The sequence below is a fragment of the Pleurodeles waltl genome, chromosome 7 (assembly GCF_031143425.1).
Source record: "Pleurodeles waltl isolate 20211129_DDA chromosome 7, aPleWal1.hap1.20221129, whole genome shotgun sequence".
NCBI classification, from domain to species: domain Eukaryota; kingdom Metazoa; phylum Chordata; class Amphibia; order Caudata; family Salamandridae; genus Pleurodeles; species Pleurodeles waltl.
Window position 1 is genome coordinate 971,854,848 of NC_090446.1, and position 18,448 is coordinate 971,873,295.

Below are 18,448 nucleotides of genomic sequence, written 5' to 3' on the forward strand. Positions count from 1 at the left end.
CTTGGGCTGGAGACGTTGTGGGGTGGGAGGCCAGCGCCGCTTCTGGTGCCTGTGTCACGTTTCCCAGCTCGCCGAGATTAACTGCAGCAGGCACAGGGCTTCAGGGGGGGGGGGGGGGGGGGGGGCGGAAAGAAAAAAACAGAGTAGCTAGGAGAGCGAGAGTGGATGGAAAGGGAGGAATAGGCTGATGAGATGAAGAGACCAGGGCTGGTTTGAGCATTTTTGCTTCTGCTGATTTTGGTTACCCTGGCCGCCCCTGCCCATCTGATGCCTTTTCCCTGACATGCGCTCCCCTCCTTCATCCCGTAGACATGTTATACCCGTTTCTCCATTCTCTCTCTGCTTCTTCCCGGGAACGTAAGATGTTTCTTGCGCTCTGGTTGTCCCTCGGCCTTCCCCCATGCTCTCGTCTCACCTGCGGCTCCACCCTCTCCCTTCCACCCCGGGCTGGTGCCCGGCCGTGTTCAGCGCGCGCACAGTTCCGCCACTCTAAAGCCGCGTGCGCTCGCTCAGTAATGACTGATTAACTCCTGGCCCCGGGACATGTCAGCTTCTATTAAGGGCCCTGCTTCTCTGAGAGACGTTTGTGCACTGCAGTCCCTCGGTGTCACGGAGAGGGATCTCTGACCTCCCCACTCAGCCCTCAATTAAAAAAGACAGACTCCCTTAGATCACCGGCCTTGCCACCTCTTCCGTCACTACCGAAGCAAAAAGCACGGTTCCTCAGATCACGTGCGTCTGTCTGTCTTCCTCGTCATTGTTAGTTTTCCTTACCAACTGGGGTTAATTTTTAGATTATTTGTCTCTATCTCAGTAGCCTCTAATCAGGCCTTTTTGTGTTCCTCAGAAGTCCGGTCCACGGGCTCTTCTTCAGCCACTTACCGTGGTGCAGCTCCTGAGGTCGTGTCTGCCTGTCCGTCTCCTCCTTGTCATCCTCTCTACTGAGGCCGCGTCCCTCTGATCACCTGTCCCTCTTCAGTCACTTCCTTTCCAAGGAGGCTATGTTTGCCACAACGCGCCTATGCATCACCTCACCTCCAGTCTTCCTTTCCAACGAGATTGTCGTTCTCCAATCCCGTCTCTGCTTCAGAAGCATCTAAGGTAACTAAGCCATATTCGTGTTCGCCGTTGAACCTAGAGTCGGTCTCCTCTTCTTTCACTTATTATCGAACGGAGCTATGTTCCTTATGTCACCTGTCTGTCCACCTACTCACCTCTTTAGTCATTTCTCTTCGATTGTAATTGCATTTATATAGTGCTTACTACCCCTGATGAAGCGTTGGAGCGCTCTACGCCGGGCAGCACGCTGCTCCAGAACCCGCAGCTAGTAGTTAATCCAGTGTTATTTGTTATTATGCACTGAAGCAAACCATGCGACCCAATCACTCTTGTTTCTTTGTGGTAGAATAAACTCATAGTAGTCATGTGTGATCATGATCGGCAAAGGTGGCGATGTGAGTTCATGTAGGTGTAGATGAGCTAGAGGAGAATAGGTCGTATTAGGACGGAGAGGTGCCAGTTTCCTCAAAAGGAGACGTTGTGATTGCTGAAACCAGTTGTGGCGATTTGCAAAAATACGGTGATGGCGAATAAGATGAAGATTCAGTGACTCGCTTAGGGAAGGTTGTGATCACGAGGCAGTCTTCCTCATATCGCATTTCTTCCATTTAGTAGATCAGAATGTAAAAAGGCCTTGTTCTCTCAGTACACCGGTCTGTCTCCTCTGTAGTTCCTTCTTATCGAATAAAAACATGTTCTTGGGTAATCGGATAGCCCGCCTATTTTAGCTCCCCAGTCACTTCTCATTACACGAGCCAGCCTTTTCCAGACTACCCGGTCCGCCTCATACATAACCACTCTGCAATTCCTTGTCTACCTACACAAGAGCTTGTTACGTCGAAAATATATTGGATAAATGCCAGTGGGGGCCTTAGAAGGGCGCATTCCCTCATAAGAACTGCTGCCGTTTGCTCGTCATGGCTACTAAGGTGAATTTTCACAAGAATAGGGCCCCATGGGATCAGAATCTCGTTTGTAGGGGAAACGATGATAGCGTCCTGCCGGTAGAGCTCCCGCAGGCTAGCCTGCGGCAATGCACCGAGCACTTTGACAGCACGGTGCCTCACAAGCTGGGCCCGTGCTCAGCTGCCTCAGGGGTAAGCCCCATCTGTTCAAAAACCAGTACGTACACCTACAAAAACACTGGGGAGGAAGAACAGATTTTTACAAAACACTGGCAGGTGTATGCTTGGGGAAAAAGGCTCTCGTACATGTCTCTGCACTTGTCCAATTCCCTCCATCTCCTATTCCTTGGTAACATGAAGACATCTTGCATGTGCTGTGCCGAAGGACCTGGCTGTCCTAGCTGCTGGGAAAATAGATGTAAATATTTGTTCTGAAGGATAACTGTAACCGCAGATTCCTCACGTTTAGAATATCCCCAGGCACCACATGGGATCTGGAAGATTTGTCAGCACAGCCCTTGCGTGGCAGTAGTTGATGTCCTGCCACTCTGCATTGAACCCACTCTGTCCCATAAGTGACAGCTGGAGCCAGGTATAACCTCTACTCAAGTGCGCTGATATCAGTTTCTTTCATTCCACACCTTTGTACACAGACCTGAAGTTTGCTCCTAACTATTTCTCATCGTCTGAGTTTTTTCTAAAATTTTTGCTACAGCGTGGAAGGGAACATGCTTCCATCTATAACTACAGGTTTTAAACTTGGTAGGGACTGTCGCAAGTATTCTGCCACTGATCCCCACGAATTCTGTATTTGAGTTTGAGCTATAACTCTCAAGTTGTGTGAGGAGTGTTCACCGAGGCACCCCAAGGAGATCTGGGATCGCAAAGCCAAGCTCTGTGTCTCCAAACACTGCAGGAATTTGTGTAATACCTTCTCCAGCTCGAAGTCAAGAGCACGGGTCCATTGCCGCTCTTGGGGCTGCTCTTGCGACAGGTCGTCATTGTGGTTCAAGTCGTTAGGTAAATCAAAGTCCAAAAAGAAACTTAAGAAGTCCAAGCGGGCCTAGTTCTAGCCTCACCACTCTCCTTTGGAGAAGTTGGCAAAACATCAAGGTGCCCCTCAGTGTTGATCCCAGGATCCTACGGAGGAGCTAATTCTGCATTTGATCCTGCTGCACCCCAAATTTCCAGGGTGCTCGGCGACGCCACAACATATTGTGATGTTTAAGGACACCATGCTATGAATTTTTGTCCCTCTGCCGACTCCCGGCGCGCTTTCAGGACTCACAAATCCATGAAGGCCTACAGTCGGGAGTAAGGCTGCCTTCTGCATCATCTATGCCCCCTAAACCCACTTCGGCGTCACCTTCAACTCCGGACCCAACTCCATGTCTGGCACCACAATCCCCAGCAGTTTCTGCCAGGTTGATTCTGGTGCCGATGCTGGAGGACACCAATTCTATTGTCTCATCGAACTCCAGACCAAAGTCATCTCAACCTCGTCCAAAGTCACCCCCCAGAAAAGTTCAGCCAAACCCAGCCAGTACATTCGGACTGATAAAACTGTGCTTTTCCCTAGGTGATGCCCTTTAGCACTCAAACTTTTCGGCTTGGTCTGTGACCAAACTCAACCAACGTTTTGTGATGATCATGATGGGGATTAGTTTCCCCCACAATATGGTGATAACAACTTTTCTTCCAAATTACTAGACTCAAATGAATTGGACACTTCCCCTGACAAAGGGCTCTGTTCTTTCACTGGCCGTTCAACAGAAGAGTCATCTTATTCACCTTAGTAATCAGATGAACAATTGAAGACCTGGACTTGCAATTACTGTCTGTTGATGTGAAAACCATTGTCCTCACTGAAATCTTACAACCTAGACAGACCTTGTCTGAGCTTTTGCTGGCATTTAATGAAGCCCTAACGGACACCCTGATGAGTACTAGAGCTAAACCCTGCTCCTACTTGCCGGTGTCTAGGCAAGTGGCCAAACACCACAGACCCGTTCCGAACGACCCCCCCCCCCCCCTTTTCTGAAGGAACATCAACTAGTAGGGTTAACCACAATTCTTTCCCTCTGACCCCTCCCCTAACCCCAGACAGAGCCTAAAAGAATTGAGGCATTCATAAAAAGGTTGTTCTCATCAGCTGGCCTTGTCCTTCAGTCGGTTTATGCCAGTTTTATGCTGGATAGGTACTCCCATGCATTATGTGACATGGTCACTGAGATCTTGTTGGTAGTCCCAGAGGAATTCCAAGCCAACTTGGCACAGTCTATTTAGGATGGCCAGAATGTGGCCAAGTATGTCGTAGGGTCAGGCCTGGACACGACCAACTGTTTCAGCAGAGTAGCTGAAACTAGCATGGTGCTCTGGTGCCCGCATTGGTGAGATCCACAGGCTTCTCAGGGGACGTGCAGGCATCGCTCATGGATATGGCTTTGGACGCAGCCTGTCTTTTTCGAGAGAAGGCTGACTCCACTCTCAAGCACTTCAATGAATGTAGAGCCATTGCACGATCCCTTGGTTTCTCCATACCCACAAACCTGCAAGGCGGTATCCCAATAATTTTGCCCATTTTGAAACATCCATTGTGGTTTTGCTTTTCAGGCAGTCAAGCCCCACGTCCCCAGTAAGCACCCCATTATTTTTGGGGATCTAGTTTACAGCATCCAGGCCTCGAGGCACATCAAACCTCCCTGTCGCCAGCCCCTCCGGCAGTTGCCTCCAAGATGCTTTAGTTTCCCCTTAGCCACACATAACCGTAGGAGGCAGAATCATTTATCTTTGCTACAGGTGGCAGGCCATAACATCCAGCAGCTGGGTCCTGCAGATATTTCAGTGGGACTGCGCCCTGACATTCCTTTCCGACCCACTTCCTCTTCCACCTAGACCAGAGCAGCATTCTGAGGAATAGTTGTCCATTTCGCTGCAGGAAGTTCAGGCTCTTTTGGCAAAAGGAGCCGTATAGTGTGTCCCGGATTTGGAAATAGGAACTGGATGTTACTCCTGTTATTTCTTTAAGCCAAAAAAGGATGGAGGCCTTTGTCCTATTTTAATTCTGCAGCCTCTCACTTTCACCTGCGGAAGAACAAATTCAAGATGCTCACGCAGGCCCAGGATCTATCTGTTGTGGATCCATAAGACTGGATGGTAGCTATGGGCTTGCAGGCCGCCTATTTCCATGTTCGCATATTAGTCTCACAGGCACTTCATGCGGTTGTCAGTTTGTGGTCCTCCTTTTGACCATACTATTGCCCCTTGAGTGTTCACAAAGGTGATGATGGTGGTCGCAGCATACCTTTGGAAGTCAGGTGTACCAGACTATCTCTATGACTGGCTGTTACATGCAGGCTCACTACAGTCAGTCATCAACCACATCCAGACAGTGGCAAACCTCCTGACATCCACAGGGTTCAATATTGATCCACCAAAGTCACACCTGACTCCTTCACAGAAGCTCTCTTTCATTGGGGCCTTCGTGGATATGGTGCATTACGGGTCTTCCACCCGGATCGGAGAGTGCAGGACATTTGTGATATGACCCGGATGTTCCAACCGCGGTCCTGTGTCTAAGTGAGGGTGTCTCTGATGCTTATTGAGCTGTTGGCCTCCTTCATCCTACTTGTTGACCATGCCATATGTTGTATGTGGAATCTGTAGTCTCAGTAGGCTCGTCATCGGTGAAACCTCTCAGATTCCTTCCAGGCTGCTGTAGAGGCTTCTGAACAGCAATTGGACCAGTGTAAATCCCACTTCTCACTCCACTTATAAATGATGCTGCTGACACATGCATTACTGCTGCGTTATGGAAGACATCTGGGAGACATGAAGATCAGAGGATTGTGGTCCTCGGTTGCAGGTCATTCTCTTTGTGTTGAATGCCTTCCTGACATCCATTAAGGGGAGGCTGGTTCAAGTTCTTGCAGACAACACTGCAGCCATGTGGTATTGCACCAAACAGAGCAGTTTGGTTTTCAGGACCCTGTGCCATGAACCTCGGGAACTGGGCATTTCCCTGATCATGCCACGTAGTAGAATATTTAAACATCAGGAAGAACAAACTCAGCCATTGACTCCTTGCGAATCACATATGTTGGTACACCTGCAAGTGGCGCAGGGCATCTTTCAGCAATGGGGAGAAATCTGGCTTGATCTTAAAACGTGCAATGTCAACATTTTTGCATGCTGAGGGTTCCCAAGAAGGGACCCTCCCTGATAAAAGTTACTCCTAGAGTGGCACTGAGGACTGCTGTATGCCATCCTTCTTCTACCTCTACTATCTAGGGTTCTGAAGAATATCAAGAGCAGATCAGAAAAGGTTCTGGACATGAGCAACTGTCTCGCAATCTGAATGCTGTTGCAGGAGGCTCTTCTGTCACAGCCTCAGGGTAAGGTCCTGCACTCAGGCCTTCAAATCTCCACCTCTGTGCGTGAAGATTGAACAGTGGCATTTCATTGCATTCCATCTTTTTTCCAAAGTAGTGGAAGTCAGTCATGCGGTCAGGTGTCCTTCGCCAAAGTCTGTTCATGCTGGCCGCTGGACAAGTGTGTGGCTTGGTGTGGTATTTGTAATACTGATCCATTCAAGGCCAAATAATCAGATGTGTTATTGTTTGGTCTGTCCTTGGCGCAGCAAATATCTTGCAGTGGGCGATGTTAAAGGTTATATATTTACCCCTTTGTCCTTTTTTAATTTAAAGGACCAACTCTCCTCATTCAAATCACCTGTTGTGATGCAATTTCTCAAATTAATAATCCATGTATCCTCCTGAACCCTTTGTGATCACTGGATTTTATTATGAGTTTAATTTCGATCGATGAGTTGGTGTCAGTTACAGATTGAGTGTCAAATGCATTCATTTCTGTGGTTGGATAGGGAGGGTCATTAATGCATTGTGTTCGGTTGGTGAATTATACCTACAGATCAATGAATGCACATCTAGATGAATGCATGGTTGCTTGGTCTGAAACTAGTGTTTTTTGTGGTTGCTGTTGTCAGCTGGTGATGGTTCGAGAAGGCCAAAAAATCTGTTCTTTTCTACTTAGGAGCAGGAATGGTGGTCGACTGGGAGCAAGAGACAGGGCTCCTCATGACCTCTGGAGATGTTCGAATTATCCGCTTATGGGACACAGACCGGGAGACAAAAGTGCAGGTAATTGATGCATTCCAACAACTTAGATGTATGCAGCCAACAGCCTGAAGGTTTTATGCCCCAAGAGCAAGTGTATTCGTAGTGATACACATTTTAAATTAGAGTGCAAAATGTCCCCAATCATAAATCTTTCTAATTACATTTTTTGATTAAACATAAAATATATCTGTCTGCGCGGTTCTTGCTTCCCTGCTCCTGGCTCTTACAGTTTCTTTCCCCCAGACTGTCAAAAAGGAGAGGGGGCTGGGGTTGGTTGTGGAAAAGTAGAGCAATGATGGCTGTGGTAGCAACACATTTAACACATAAGCATCTGTGCACTTTAGACCACTGTCACTAGGAAGCATTAGCACATGCCTGTAGCTTGCTTTTAAGTTTGCAGACACCAGTGCCTTTAAAGTATCGTTCACAATCATTCTGCAGATGGCCATTTAAGAAATCCTTCTTGCTAAGTTCTGGGCAAGGCACAGTTTAGTGGGTAGTATCCGTGAATGAGATTAACTTTTCCCACAGGGGTCCTGGGCCGTGGGAACCATAATAGTCTAGTTAGGTGGAACATTCAGAGATGGAACTTGAATACAGTATGGTATAGTAATCAAACCCATTAAACTTCATTATACAATGATAGCTGTATTAAAATGGTATTGCTTCACTGTTGTCAATTACCTCCCAGTTGAAAGATGATCATAGAAGTTGGACAGTATATTAGATGATAAATTATATGTTTCAGTTAGTGATATTCTTTGGGTTATAACTGTATGGAAGTGCTGTCACTAATGCCTGGTACCACGATCTCTGAGTTTGCTACATGTATTTTTCTTCTCGTTTTTGTTGTTGGTCTGATTTCCATTACAGATGTTCTAACTGCCCTGAACCATTGATTACCTGTAAAACGTGTATAGATGGCTATATTAAACTACAAAACAGTATTGCTCAATAAAAAGCAGTGATTTAGCACATAACATATCAGTCATTTGCAATAATAAACATCAAAAAAAATTCCTGCCACTCCTGGTGCTGATACAACCCTAAACACGTTTTTTTTCTTGGTCTGAGTCCTCTAACTGTGGGTTTTGTGCAGTCACTGCCCAATGGGATTAAAAATTCTAGAGATAGTGTTGCAATATATTGAAATCTTTTGGTAGATAGAAATTTTAGTTCACGTTTGAGTTGTGTGTTTGCAGTATAAGGAGATCCATGAAAAATATGGCAGCAAGCAGAACCAATGATATCTATCCATCTATAGTTAACTATATATATTTAGAAATATAACCTCTCATGGATTCCGTGTTATCCCACACACCCACCACCCAAAAGTGGACTGTGTGTCCAACCTATAGACAGATTTTAAGATGCCTAAGAAGTGATAAGAAGTAAAGCTACAGTGTCCACTCTGTTGTTTGGTGACAGGGCACGGGACCAGGACTCAAAATTATCATCAAGGTCATTCAGAAAAGGAGAACTGCTAGTGTTGAGAATTACCTGGTACCCACAGTAGGACCCCAGAGGTGCTAACTATATGGGGGCCATGTCTAGCAAATAGCTGTGCTTTAATGGTGGTGGCAGTCCGAGGACCTCGGCTACCCACTGTATTCAGTGGTTGCCATTAGTAAACAGAGAACTGGGTTTAAAATTAGGGTCCAATCTTGTGTTTATACTGCAGTACACTAATGGTGGGTCAGACAGTGCAAGAATCAGTGTAAATGTCCTGCCAGCTGGGCACTGCCCTAAGTCGAAAAATAATTCAGTGTGCTACTCCAGGTTGGAATAGGGATTATGTACACTCACAGAGTGAGATATGGTATGGGACCGGGTCAGGGTGATGCAGGTTTGTCACATTCACAGTAATAAAATGTCTCCTGTGAGTCATTTGCTGTATTGAAAAGCAAGCTTATAAAGTAGGATTCTAGACCTCTGCAAAATCTTGGTGACTGCTGGTGGACTCACTTCCTCAAGACAATTTTCATACAGGTTTCAGTCTGCCGAGCCGTACTCCTTGTCCTGGTTGACTGTCAGCTCCTTGTCTTGTATGAGATATACACCTTCCTTACAGAAGCAAGCAAGATTTTACCATTGTTGGCAATCTTTAGCCTGGCCCCTCTTGACACAATTTCTTGTTTTAATGTATCATGATAACTATAGCACCTCGCTGTGCTGAATTATTTTAATTGTTTTTAGTTTTTGGGTTGAAACCTTTGGTTGTTTATATTTGATTTTCCAGTAGCTGTTTTAACATCACAGAGAATACTAGGCTTTTTATCCTTTTATTTTTATTGTATGCCACAATGAGTAGTCTACTTTTGCACCAGTTTGTGACCATCTGGTTGCCAAGGACACCAGGTCTGCCCACGCCATGATGTAGCTCCCTAATTACACCAACTCAAGTCTTTGAGTTTGGCTTTGTTGGACTTTTTCCAATCTAAAATTAATAGCATACCCAATAGTTTTTTCAACCAGTTCTGAAGTTTCCTTAATTTGGCTCCCACTAAACATGTGGTTGCTCCTGAATTACCTTATAGAATCTCAGTTTTCAGAAAATCTTGTTCTTTCTAAAATCGGTTCTCTCTCTTCTGTGTCTCTATTTGACATTTCCCATGGAAGCTGTAAAACCCTTGCTGTCTCTTGCACTGGTTTTAGTTTAAGCTTTACAGTTTGTCACTTCCTTTAGGCAAGGTGTCACCTTTTTGGAAAAAAACACTAATTATTCTCCTGAAAAAGCTTATCCTATCATCATGGTCGACAAATGGACTCATTTTGCTGCTGCTCTTTCCAGCCATGATTACAGAGCCATGATTACAGAGGGTACAACACTCACCTTTCTGCTGTTAGAGGCATCCTCCCCACCAGTCTTGTTTTAAGTCTCTTATGGCACTGAAATAATTTTAGTTTCTCCTGAGGATGGCATTTGATATGATGCTAGATTAGGGAGGAGAAGCTACTTTAATTTTGTTGTACCACTCAGCACTATTGAGTACCATCTCATATTCCACCTTGTTAAACCATCTTGTTAATATCCTGATAAAAGACCTTTCCTTGTGCTGTATCTTTTCTTTTTTTAAATGACCCCACACAGTCCACCTACTTAGGGCCTTATAAATCAGCCTTCAAATAGATCTTTTATGGGTACCTCAGTGCTCCGTGTCTAACATTATTTGATATATATGTTGCTCCCCTCGTTATGCCCATGCACACCTTTGGCATGAGATTCTATGCCCAACCTGTTCTGTGACAGGAAGGTTGATAAATGTAACTCCTTCCAGCTCTAGTTTATGAGGGCATGTGTATTGTTGCCCATTGGGGAAACTCTGGCTCTTTATGGCTGAATATTGACAAAATGGAGGTGTTTTTTTTGGCAATCTGCCCTTATGGTCCATTGATTGGTCGCCTAGCAGTATAGAGCCCACTCCAGTACCAGCCATGTGAGTCTGTAAAATTGGGGTCATCGTTGAAGGTGAGTTCCCCCTTAAGGTCTAACTTGACAAGCTTTTATCCACTTTATTTTGCTCATTGTTAAGAAGATAATTCATTTTCTTTCATAGAAAATTTGAAGTTCAGTTGCTGATTTTATCAGGTCTTGATTACTGTAATTCTCTTTATTCACAGTGCCTGCTTCCTTCATGGTTAGGGTCCGTGCATTCAGAATGCAGCAACACAACAAATTCTAAGCTTAAATAGGCATCTCCTGATCTTTATCCACCTTGAGCCCTTACATTTGTTTTAAAAAAGCTGCTTTAAAGCAGTGTTTTGATGGATACTTGCTCAGACGCCAGACTGAAACCAGAAATATCTTGCTATAGCTCCACCACTCTGTCACAGCCCTGCCCTGGACACTACAACACAGACCTGCATTTTGATTCCACCACTGCACTCCAATGGTACTCTTTCAACACCATACTATGTGACTTGGAACTGCACTGTTACTGATTTCCATTTTACTGATCAACCACCAAATTAAAACAATTCTGGCAGAGTAGCTGGTTCATTGCGACTGAAGATTGTAGGCTTCTAACCATGTTGAACTTGTTGGAAGCAGCTGTCAGTCATAGACCCTCACTACATCTTCTTTACATTCAAGAGGCAATCTGTAAAAAACATTTAAGAACCAAGCCACATAAGAGTCCACACAGTAAGAGATGATAGTCAATAGATAATCTTCCTTTCTTATATTATTTTATTCTTCTTCATACAAAGTGCAGCCAGCGCATTTCGCCCCAATGGATCTTTATCAGGGCATAATCCGTCTGTAAAAACAGAGACACATACAGGACCTCTATGGACCAATTTGTATGGTTTGCACACTGGAAAGAAAAGTGAAATGAAGGATACGGTGCGGTTACTAACAGCTTTAATTGCTTGAACATTGAGAGAAAGCATAATTCTAAACATGTGAGGATGCCAGTGTGACTTTCAAAGTTGACATTTGGCTCAGTGGTTTGTTGAGCATGTATGGAGTGATTAAAGTCATGGGCATGGTCACAGTCCTGAAACTGTTCTTGTTACAGGTTATCAAAGTCACGAGGATCAGTGACGCCCAAAAAGTCAAAGAAACATAAGAGGTCCAAACGTGGATCTTGGTCAGCCTGCCACTCCCACTTGGAGTTGCACAGTGCCCTGAGCACCTCTAAGTCACGGAGTCATTCCCCCTGTTCATAACCGATTCCTAAGCTGGTCCCGATTCACCCTGACCTTCCCAGGCCACCAACGATGCCACAGATGCTCTACAAGCTTAAACAATCTTTGGATAACATCTTGGTTGCTCCGTTGGTCCTCTGTCACTCCTTCAGGTCCCAATGATCAGACATTACCACCAGTATATCCATCCCTAAAGTCAACTGTGCCACTCTATCATGAGTGAAGGCTGCCCCTCCCCCACCTCAGCACCACCACCATCCTTTGACTTCTGTCTGTCCAGTGTAACGTCCCAGAACACCCCACCGCCAGCCCAAATTTTGACACCGACGTCACCGACACCCAGAGACCAAACACCTTGGTCATCCGAAATGGGATCCAATAGTATTGTTGGACTCCAAGAACAATCCTCTTCCTATCAGACCCCAATCATATATCCAGTTTAAGCTAGAATGTGACTGACTCATTATCTAGATGGTATTGAGGACAAAGATTTTTGTAACAAGGGGAATATTTTTGCTGATCTTTAAGACGCCAGTGGCCCGCACACATCTCCAAACATAGGCCTTTATTCCAATCCCAGCTATTGCCACAGAAGAATCCACTTCTTTTGCCACAAGGATTAGTTGAGTGCTGAGGTTTTAGATTTCACTGTTCAAATACCTGAGGTGAAAACTAATGTCCTCACCAAGGTCTATAACCCCAGACAAACCAGCAAAGAACCTCTCTTACCATTTAATGAGCTCCTGACTGATGTATTGGTGTGCAGCTGGACAAAACCAGGATCTTGCTCCCTAGTTAAGAGAAGTGCCAAGGTGATACAGGCGTGCTCTAAGAGACCCAGACTTCCCTCTTCGGCACCCCACTGCGGAGAGCTTAGTTGTGAAGGCCTCAACCATTCACCTGAACCTCAACACATTTCCCTCAAATCCGCTTGATCAAGGCTCCAAAAAGATGGAAACATTTGCATATTTAAGCCTTGCCTCAAGGACTGTGAACACATCATGCATGCACTGTGGAACAAAATAGCGGACATCTTGTCATTTGTCCAGGATGACATCCGACCAACATTACAGCAACTTCTTTTGGATGATCAAGATGCAGCAAAGTATTCTGTTCACTCTGGTCTGTACATGACTTATTATGGGAAGGGCAGTTACTAGCATGGTGCTTTGGCGCAATGCTTGAATTGGCTCCATGCGCTTCTTGTGAGATGTACAACAGTCCCTAACTGATGTGCCCTTTGTTGGGTCTAGGCTGTTAGGAGCAAAAGTTGACTTGGCCTTAGATAGGTCCAAAGAGAGCAAGGCCACTGCCTGCTCTATAGGGCTCGCTCAGCCTGCTCAGCAGTTCCCCCAGCAACTGCGCCCCTCTAAGGCTTAGTCAGGAGATACCAGCAAAAACAATGCCAGTATGTGCCTCAGAAGCCACAAGCCTCCCAATCCTTTAACGGGCAAGGCCACTCCTTTGAAGGGCAAGGCCAGGGATTCGATTGTCAGTGTCCTCGTCCCCAGGGGAATGCAATACCCAAAACACTGCCCCACCCCTGCAGCTGCCGCAAACCACCTTAATTTGCCATGTTGGTAAACGATTGTCCAGTTGGAGGTCATATCATCTTTCCTCTTCCAGGATGGAAGAGCATCACATTAGACTAATGGGTGTTCCAGATTGTACTCACTACCTTTCCCTTCCCCTAGATATCACTCCCACACTGCCACACCTTCCGGAGGACCCACTTGTCCATACTCCGTGGAGAAGTCCAAGCTCTCTTGGCCAAGGGAGCGATACAGAGGGTGCCGACACCAGAATTTGAGACTGACTGTTATTTATGTTATTTCTTGTTGCTGAAATATTATGGAGGCCTTCATCCCATTCTTGATCATTGCCCTCTGAACTTCTTCCTCCAAAAAGACAAATTCAAGATGCTCACCCTGGCCCAAGTTCTCTGTTCCCGGGATCCAGAAGACTGGATGGGATCATTGGAATTGCAAGATGCCTATTTCCATATCCTTGTCCTGCAGTCCCATAGATGCTGCCTGCGGTTTCAGGTAAGCCAGGAGCACTTTCAATTCTCAGTACTCCCCTTGGCCTCACCAGTGCACCTTTGATGTTCACGAAGATTGATGATAGTGGTCATAGCCGTTCTGCAGAGGTTGGGAAAACTAGTCTTGCCATTCCTAGATGTTTGGCTCCTGAAAGCAGTCTTGCCTCAAGAAGTGTAAACCACCTCCAGGTGACAGTTGGCCTGTTTACATAAAGACATACCTGAGATTTTCCATCAATGTACCAAAGGCATACCGGAACCTTCGCAATGGCTCCCCTTCATCAGAGCCATCCTGCAATCAGTGCTCTTCCTAGCTTTGCCTCCACCTAAATATGTCCAGGACCTTTGGGCTATGATCCTGATGTTTCAACTCTTGACCAGGGTCTCCGTGAGAACAGCTTTGATGCTTCTGGATCTCCTGGCCTTCTGCATCCTGCTCATGAACCATGCAGTGGGATCTATCAGAGTCTATCCAAGTGTCGGACAAGACTCATCAAGGGGAACCAGGTGCAGGTTCTCCCAGACAACACAAAGTGGTATTCCAACAAACACGGTGTGTGGAATCGTGGGTCCCGTGCTAGGAAACACTGTCAATGGAAGTGGCCGAACATTAAGTGCGTATCCCTGATGATGCAGCACCTGGCAAGATATTTGAACCTCAGGTTGGACAAACTCAGCCGACTTTGCCTCAGTAATGGCAGTTACACTTGGAGGTGGCACAGGAAATCTTCGAGCACTAAGAAAAATCCTGGCTCGATTTATTCAACATGGCAGAGAATGCACTGTGTCAAACCTGTTGTGCATTAGAGTTCTCAAAGCATTTGTTCCTCTGAGACCCCTTCTACCTGAATTGGGGCCTCCTTCGCGTGTGCCTTTCTACCTCTGCCTTGAGTGCTCAAAACGATTGAGTAAGACTGGGCTCAGGTCATCCCAGTGGCCCTGGACTGGGCGAGGAGAGTGTGGTACCCGAAACTATTGGCTATGAGCCCCTGACCTCCAGTCCAGCTGCCCCTTCAGGAGGATTTCCTATTGTAACAGCAAGGCTGGGTCCTGCACGGATTCTACAAATATACAATTCCATGCTTGGAAATTGAGCAGCAATAGTTGTAGACATCCTCCTGAAGAGATACGTGTTATCTTGGCAGCAATGCATCCATCCACCAAGAGTGTTTATGCAGGAGACCAAAGAGTTTGTTGTTCTGTGTCCATCCAACCCTTGAATGCAAAGTTGTCTGATGTTCTCATGTTCTGTCTTTCTTTAGCCAGGCAAGGTCTTGCTGTGGCAACAGTTAAAGGTTTCCTGTGGTCCTTTTGCCATTCATACGGTTTGCAACACAGTTGTAATGCCGCTGTGGGACCTTAATTTAGTCCTTACATACATGATGTGCACTACCTTCCAGACAATGCACAGTTGCCCTCTCTATCTGCCCATCATCAAGATGGCATTTGTAATCGTGTCTAGTACAGACATAAACCTCATTGTTTTCAGACAAAGCTGGTCCTCTGCGTAAAGCTAAAGTTTTGTTTTACGGCACAGGTTTCTAAGTTTAGGTGGACAATAAATTGGTCGTTATTTTGAGATGACTTGATAGTTGAAGCATTAAAAAAAGTACACAAAAGAATACTTTGCTCTAAACTATGGGTCAGCCAGTTTGCAGACTGTATGGGATGCACATAAGGCATATATTGGAGGTAGACTTATCAGTTTGGCGGCCTATAGGCGTCGAGAAGAAAAAGAGAAATTAGGAAGCATCGAAGCATCTATAGCTACTTTACAATCATTAATACATAACGTACATAGGGATGAGAATAAGTGTCAATTGGAGAGTTTGGAGCTGCAATATGAAAAAGCGCGTTTAGATTTAGATCTTTTTTTAGAAAACGAAAACAGGAAAAAATGGGATAGTAGTCGGTATGTGCATTATGAGTATGGGGAAGGGTGTAGCAAGCTTTTAGCTTGGAAGGTTAAGTCAGACCGTTCAAAGAAGTGTTTTTCATCGATAAGATCAGATGTTACAGGTCAGCTTTGTACTGAGCCAACAGAGATAGAAGCGGCCTTCTTCTCCTTTTTATAAACGCGTTATACTGAGGATCTCGGGAATTCAGTAGAATCGGTCAGAGAATTCTTGAGGGAAATTCACCTTCCTGTGTTGGATGACTCGGCACGGCAGTTGTTATGAAGGGAGATAAGTGAGAAAGAATTGTTTGAAGTTACAAAGGCGTTGAAGAAAGGAAAGGCATCCGGCCCTGATAATCTTCTGAATGAGCTATATAAGGTACTTGGGGAGGAATTAACTCCAATTTTAGTGGAATTGTTTAATTGTATGCTTTTAGAAGGGGTGCAAGCACCTAAATCACGGGATGAAGCTATAATTTGTTTATTGTTGAAACCACATAAGGACCGAACACAGTGCTCATCGTATCGACCTATCTCGTTACTCAACTCGGATTACAAGCTTTATACAGGGGTTTTGTCTAGGAGACTTGGGAAAGTCATTGCTAGTTTGGTACATCCGGATCAGAAAGGATTTATTAAAGGTAGACAGCTCCAGGAATGAATTCATGATCTGCTGGCTGCGGTAGATCTGGCATTGCAGGAGGAGGCTCTCCTGGCTGTTTTGACCTTCGATGCAGCTAAAGCATTTGACCAAGTTAATTGGTCCTTTTTGCAGATCGCGATGGAACTATTTGGATTGGGGAACTCTTTTACTAGAGCCATTAAGGAGCTGTATAGATCCCTGACAGCGAGGATTTTGATTAATGATACGCTGTCCCAAGAATTCAGGATTGTACGAGGTACTCGTTAAGGGTGTCCTTTGTCCCCTCTACTTTTTGATTTATATATTGAGCCTTTGGCAATATTGCTAAGGGCTAGTACGAATATCCTTCCTTTCCAGACCGGTGGGTGGGAAAAGAAAGTTGCATTGTACGCAGATGATCTGATGATTTATACTAGAGATGTGACTGTTTCCCTTCCTATCATTAATCTGTTGATGGAGCATTTTGGCAGAATGTCGGGCTATAGTGTAAATAGTGAAAAGACAGAGATTATGTGTTGGAATATGGCTTATGATTCCCCATTAGTTAAATATGAGATAAGCTATTTGGGAGTTCAGCTTACAGTTAATTTTAGTGAAGTGGCGAGGGTTAATTTTGATAGAGCTTATTTCGAAACCAAAAAACTCCTTAAGGCACGGGCCGATCTTCTCCTCTCTCCAATTGGCAGATCTAATATCTTAAAGATGTGTATTCTTCCAAAGTTCACGTTTCTATTTAACACTATCCCATTAGAATTTAAGGCATGCTGGTTCAAAAAACTACAGGGTGACCTATCTACGTTTATTTGGGCATCTAAGGGAATAAGGATAGCATGGAAAAAGTTATGTAAAAAGAAGGAGTAGGGGGGATTGCATCCCCAGATTTCTACAAGTACTATTTGGCATTTCAATTGAAGAACATTAGAATGCTTCTGAATAAGAAGCTAGAGTATATTCCTCTTTGGAAAGCTTTGACGGCACACATTGCGGAGGGGGCTGATAATTATCTATATAAATTAGGTCACCAGAAGTTTTTGAAGGAGGTTCGACTCAAGATCCCCAGACAAGCTTGGAAAGTCTGGGCACAGATTCGGAACGCGTTAGGGATAGCCTACTGCTGTAGTTTGGCTCCCATTTGGGAATCACCAGGAACCCCTGTGTGTCTTTTGGATAAGTTATCAGCCCCGCTGAAAGCTAATGGGATGGTGGAGTGGGGGCAGATTATAGAAGATTCCGAATTGATATCCTGGCCTACATTTCTGGAGCGAGCAGGCAGGACAATTTCTAAGTTTAAGTACTATCAGCTATCTAGTTGGGTTAAGTCTCTCCAGGCAGGAGAAACTGGGAGAAGCCTTTGGGAGAAAAAACTAAATGAGTGTGTTGAAATGGGGGAAGGTTTCCCCAACCTTAGACATTGTTCCTTTATGGGAAAAGTCATGTTCAAGACTTTGGTTTACTATCAAATCCGCGGCAATGAGGAAAAGCCATTTGTTTACTCTGCACAGGGTATATTGGTCACCGGTAAGAATGCCGGTCATTGGGAAAACTTTTAAAAAACTGCCCGCGATGTGGGGATCCTAACGCGGATGACCTTCACATGTTTGGCAGTGCCCAAGGTTGATTAGATTTTGGGAAGACATAGGAAAAATTCTTAAGCAAATGTTTGGTGGAAATTTAGAATTAATCTCTTTATTAGTTATGTTTGGGGTATGTGTTTCAGAGTCTCAAGGCCAGAAAATCTCTGTGCAGCAAGAATATTTGTTGTTTGTATTGATGCTCTTGGCTCGACGTGAAATCTATTGTAAATGGGTTTGTTCATTACCTCCCACAGTCAAGGAGTGGTAATTGTCGGTAAAACGGCTATGTAATCTAGAACAAGCATGACTTGACTGTGTTAAGTGATTCTCCTTCTTCAGCAATTAAGTCCAATGATTAAAAACTCCCCTCCACCTATTGGGTGTTGCTCTGGTATGATCACCATGCGAGCAAATGGCAGTGTGTAGCCAATGATATATGTGGGAAGACTTGGTGTGTGTAGAACAGGTGGTTTGGCCCGTTGATATTGAGGTGTCTATCCCTGGAAAATACAAACCAAAGGTCTCTCCTGCTGAAGCGTGG

At 45.1% G+C, this 18,448-nt stretch overlaps 1 protein-coding gene across 3 annotated transcripts in view; it reads left to right on the top strand.

Annotated features, from left to right (window-relative positions):
• Positions 1 to 18,448, top strand: part of RPTOR (regulatory associated protein of MTOR complex 1) — a 1,432,785-nt gene that overhangs the window by 1,269,207 nt on the left and 145,130 nt on the right. For all 3 annotated transcript variants that reach the window (XM_069199733.1, XM_069199735.1, XM_069199734.1), the window contains one exon: positions 7,017 to 7,123. In XM_069199733.1, the coding sequence (XP_069055834.1) occupies positions 7,017 to 7,123 (107 nt within the window). The remainder of the gene's footprint in view (positions 1 to 7,016; positions 7,124 to 18,448) is intronic.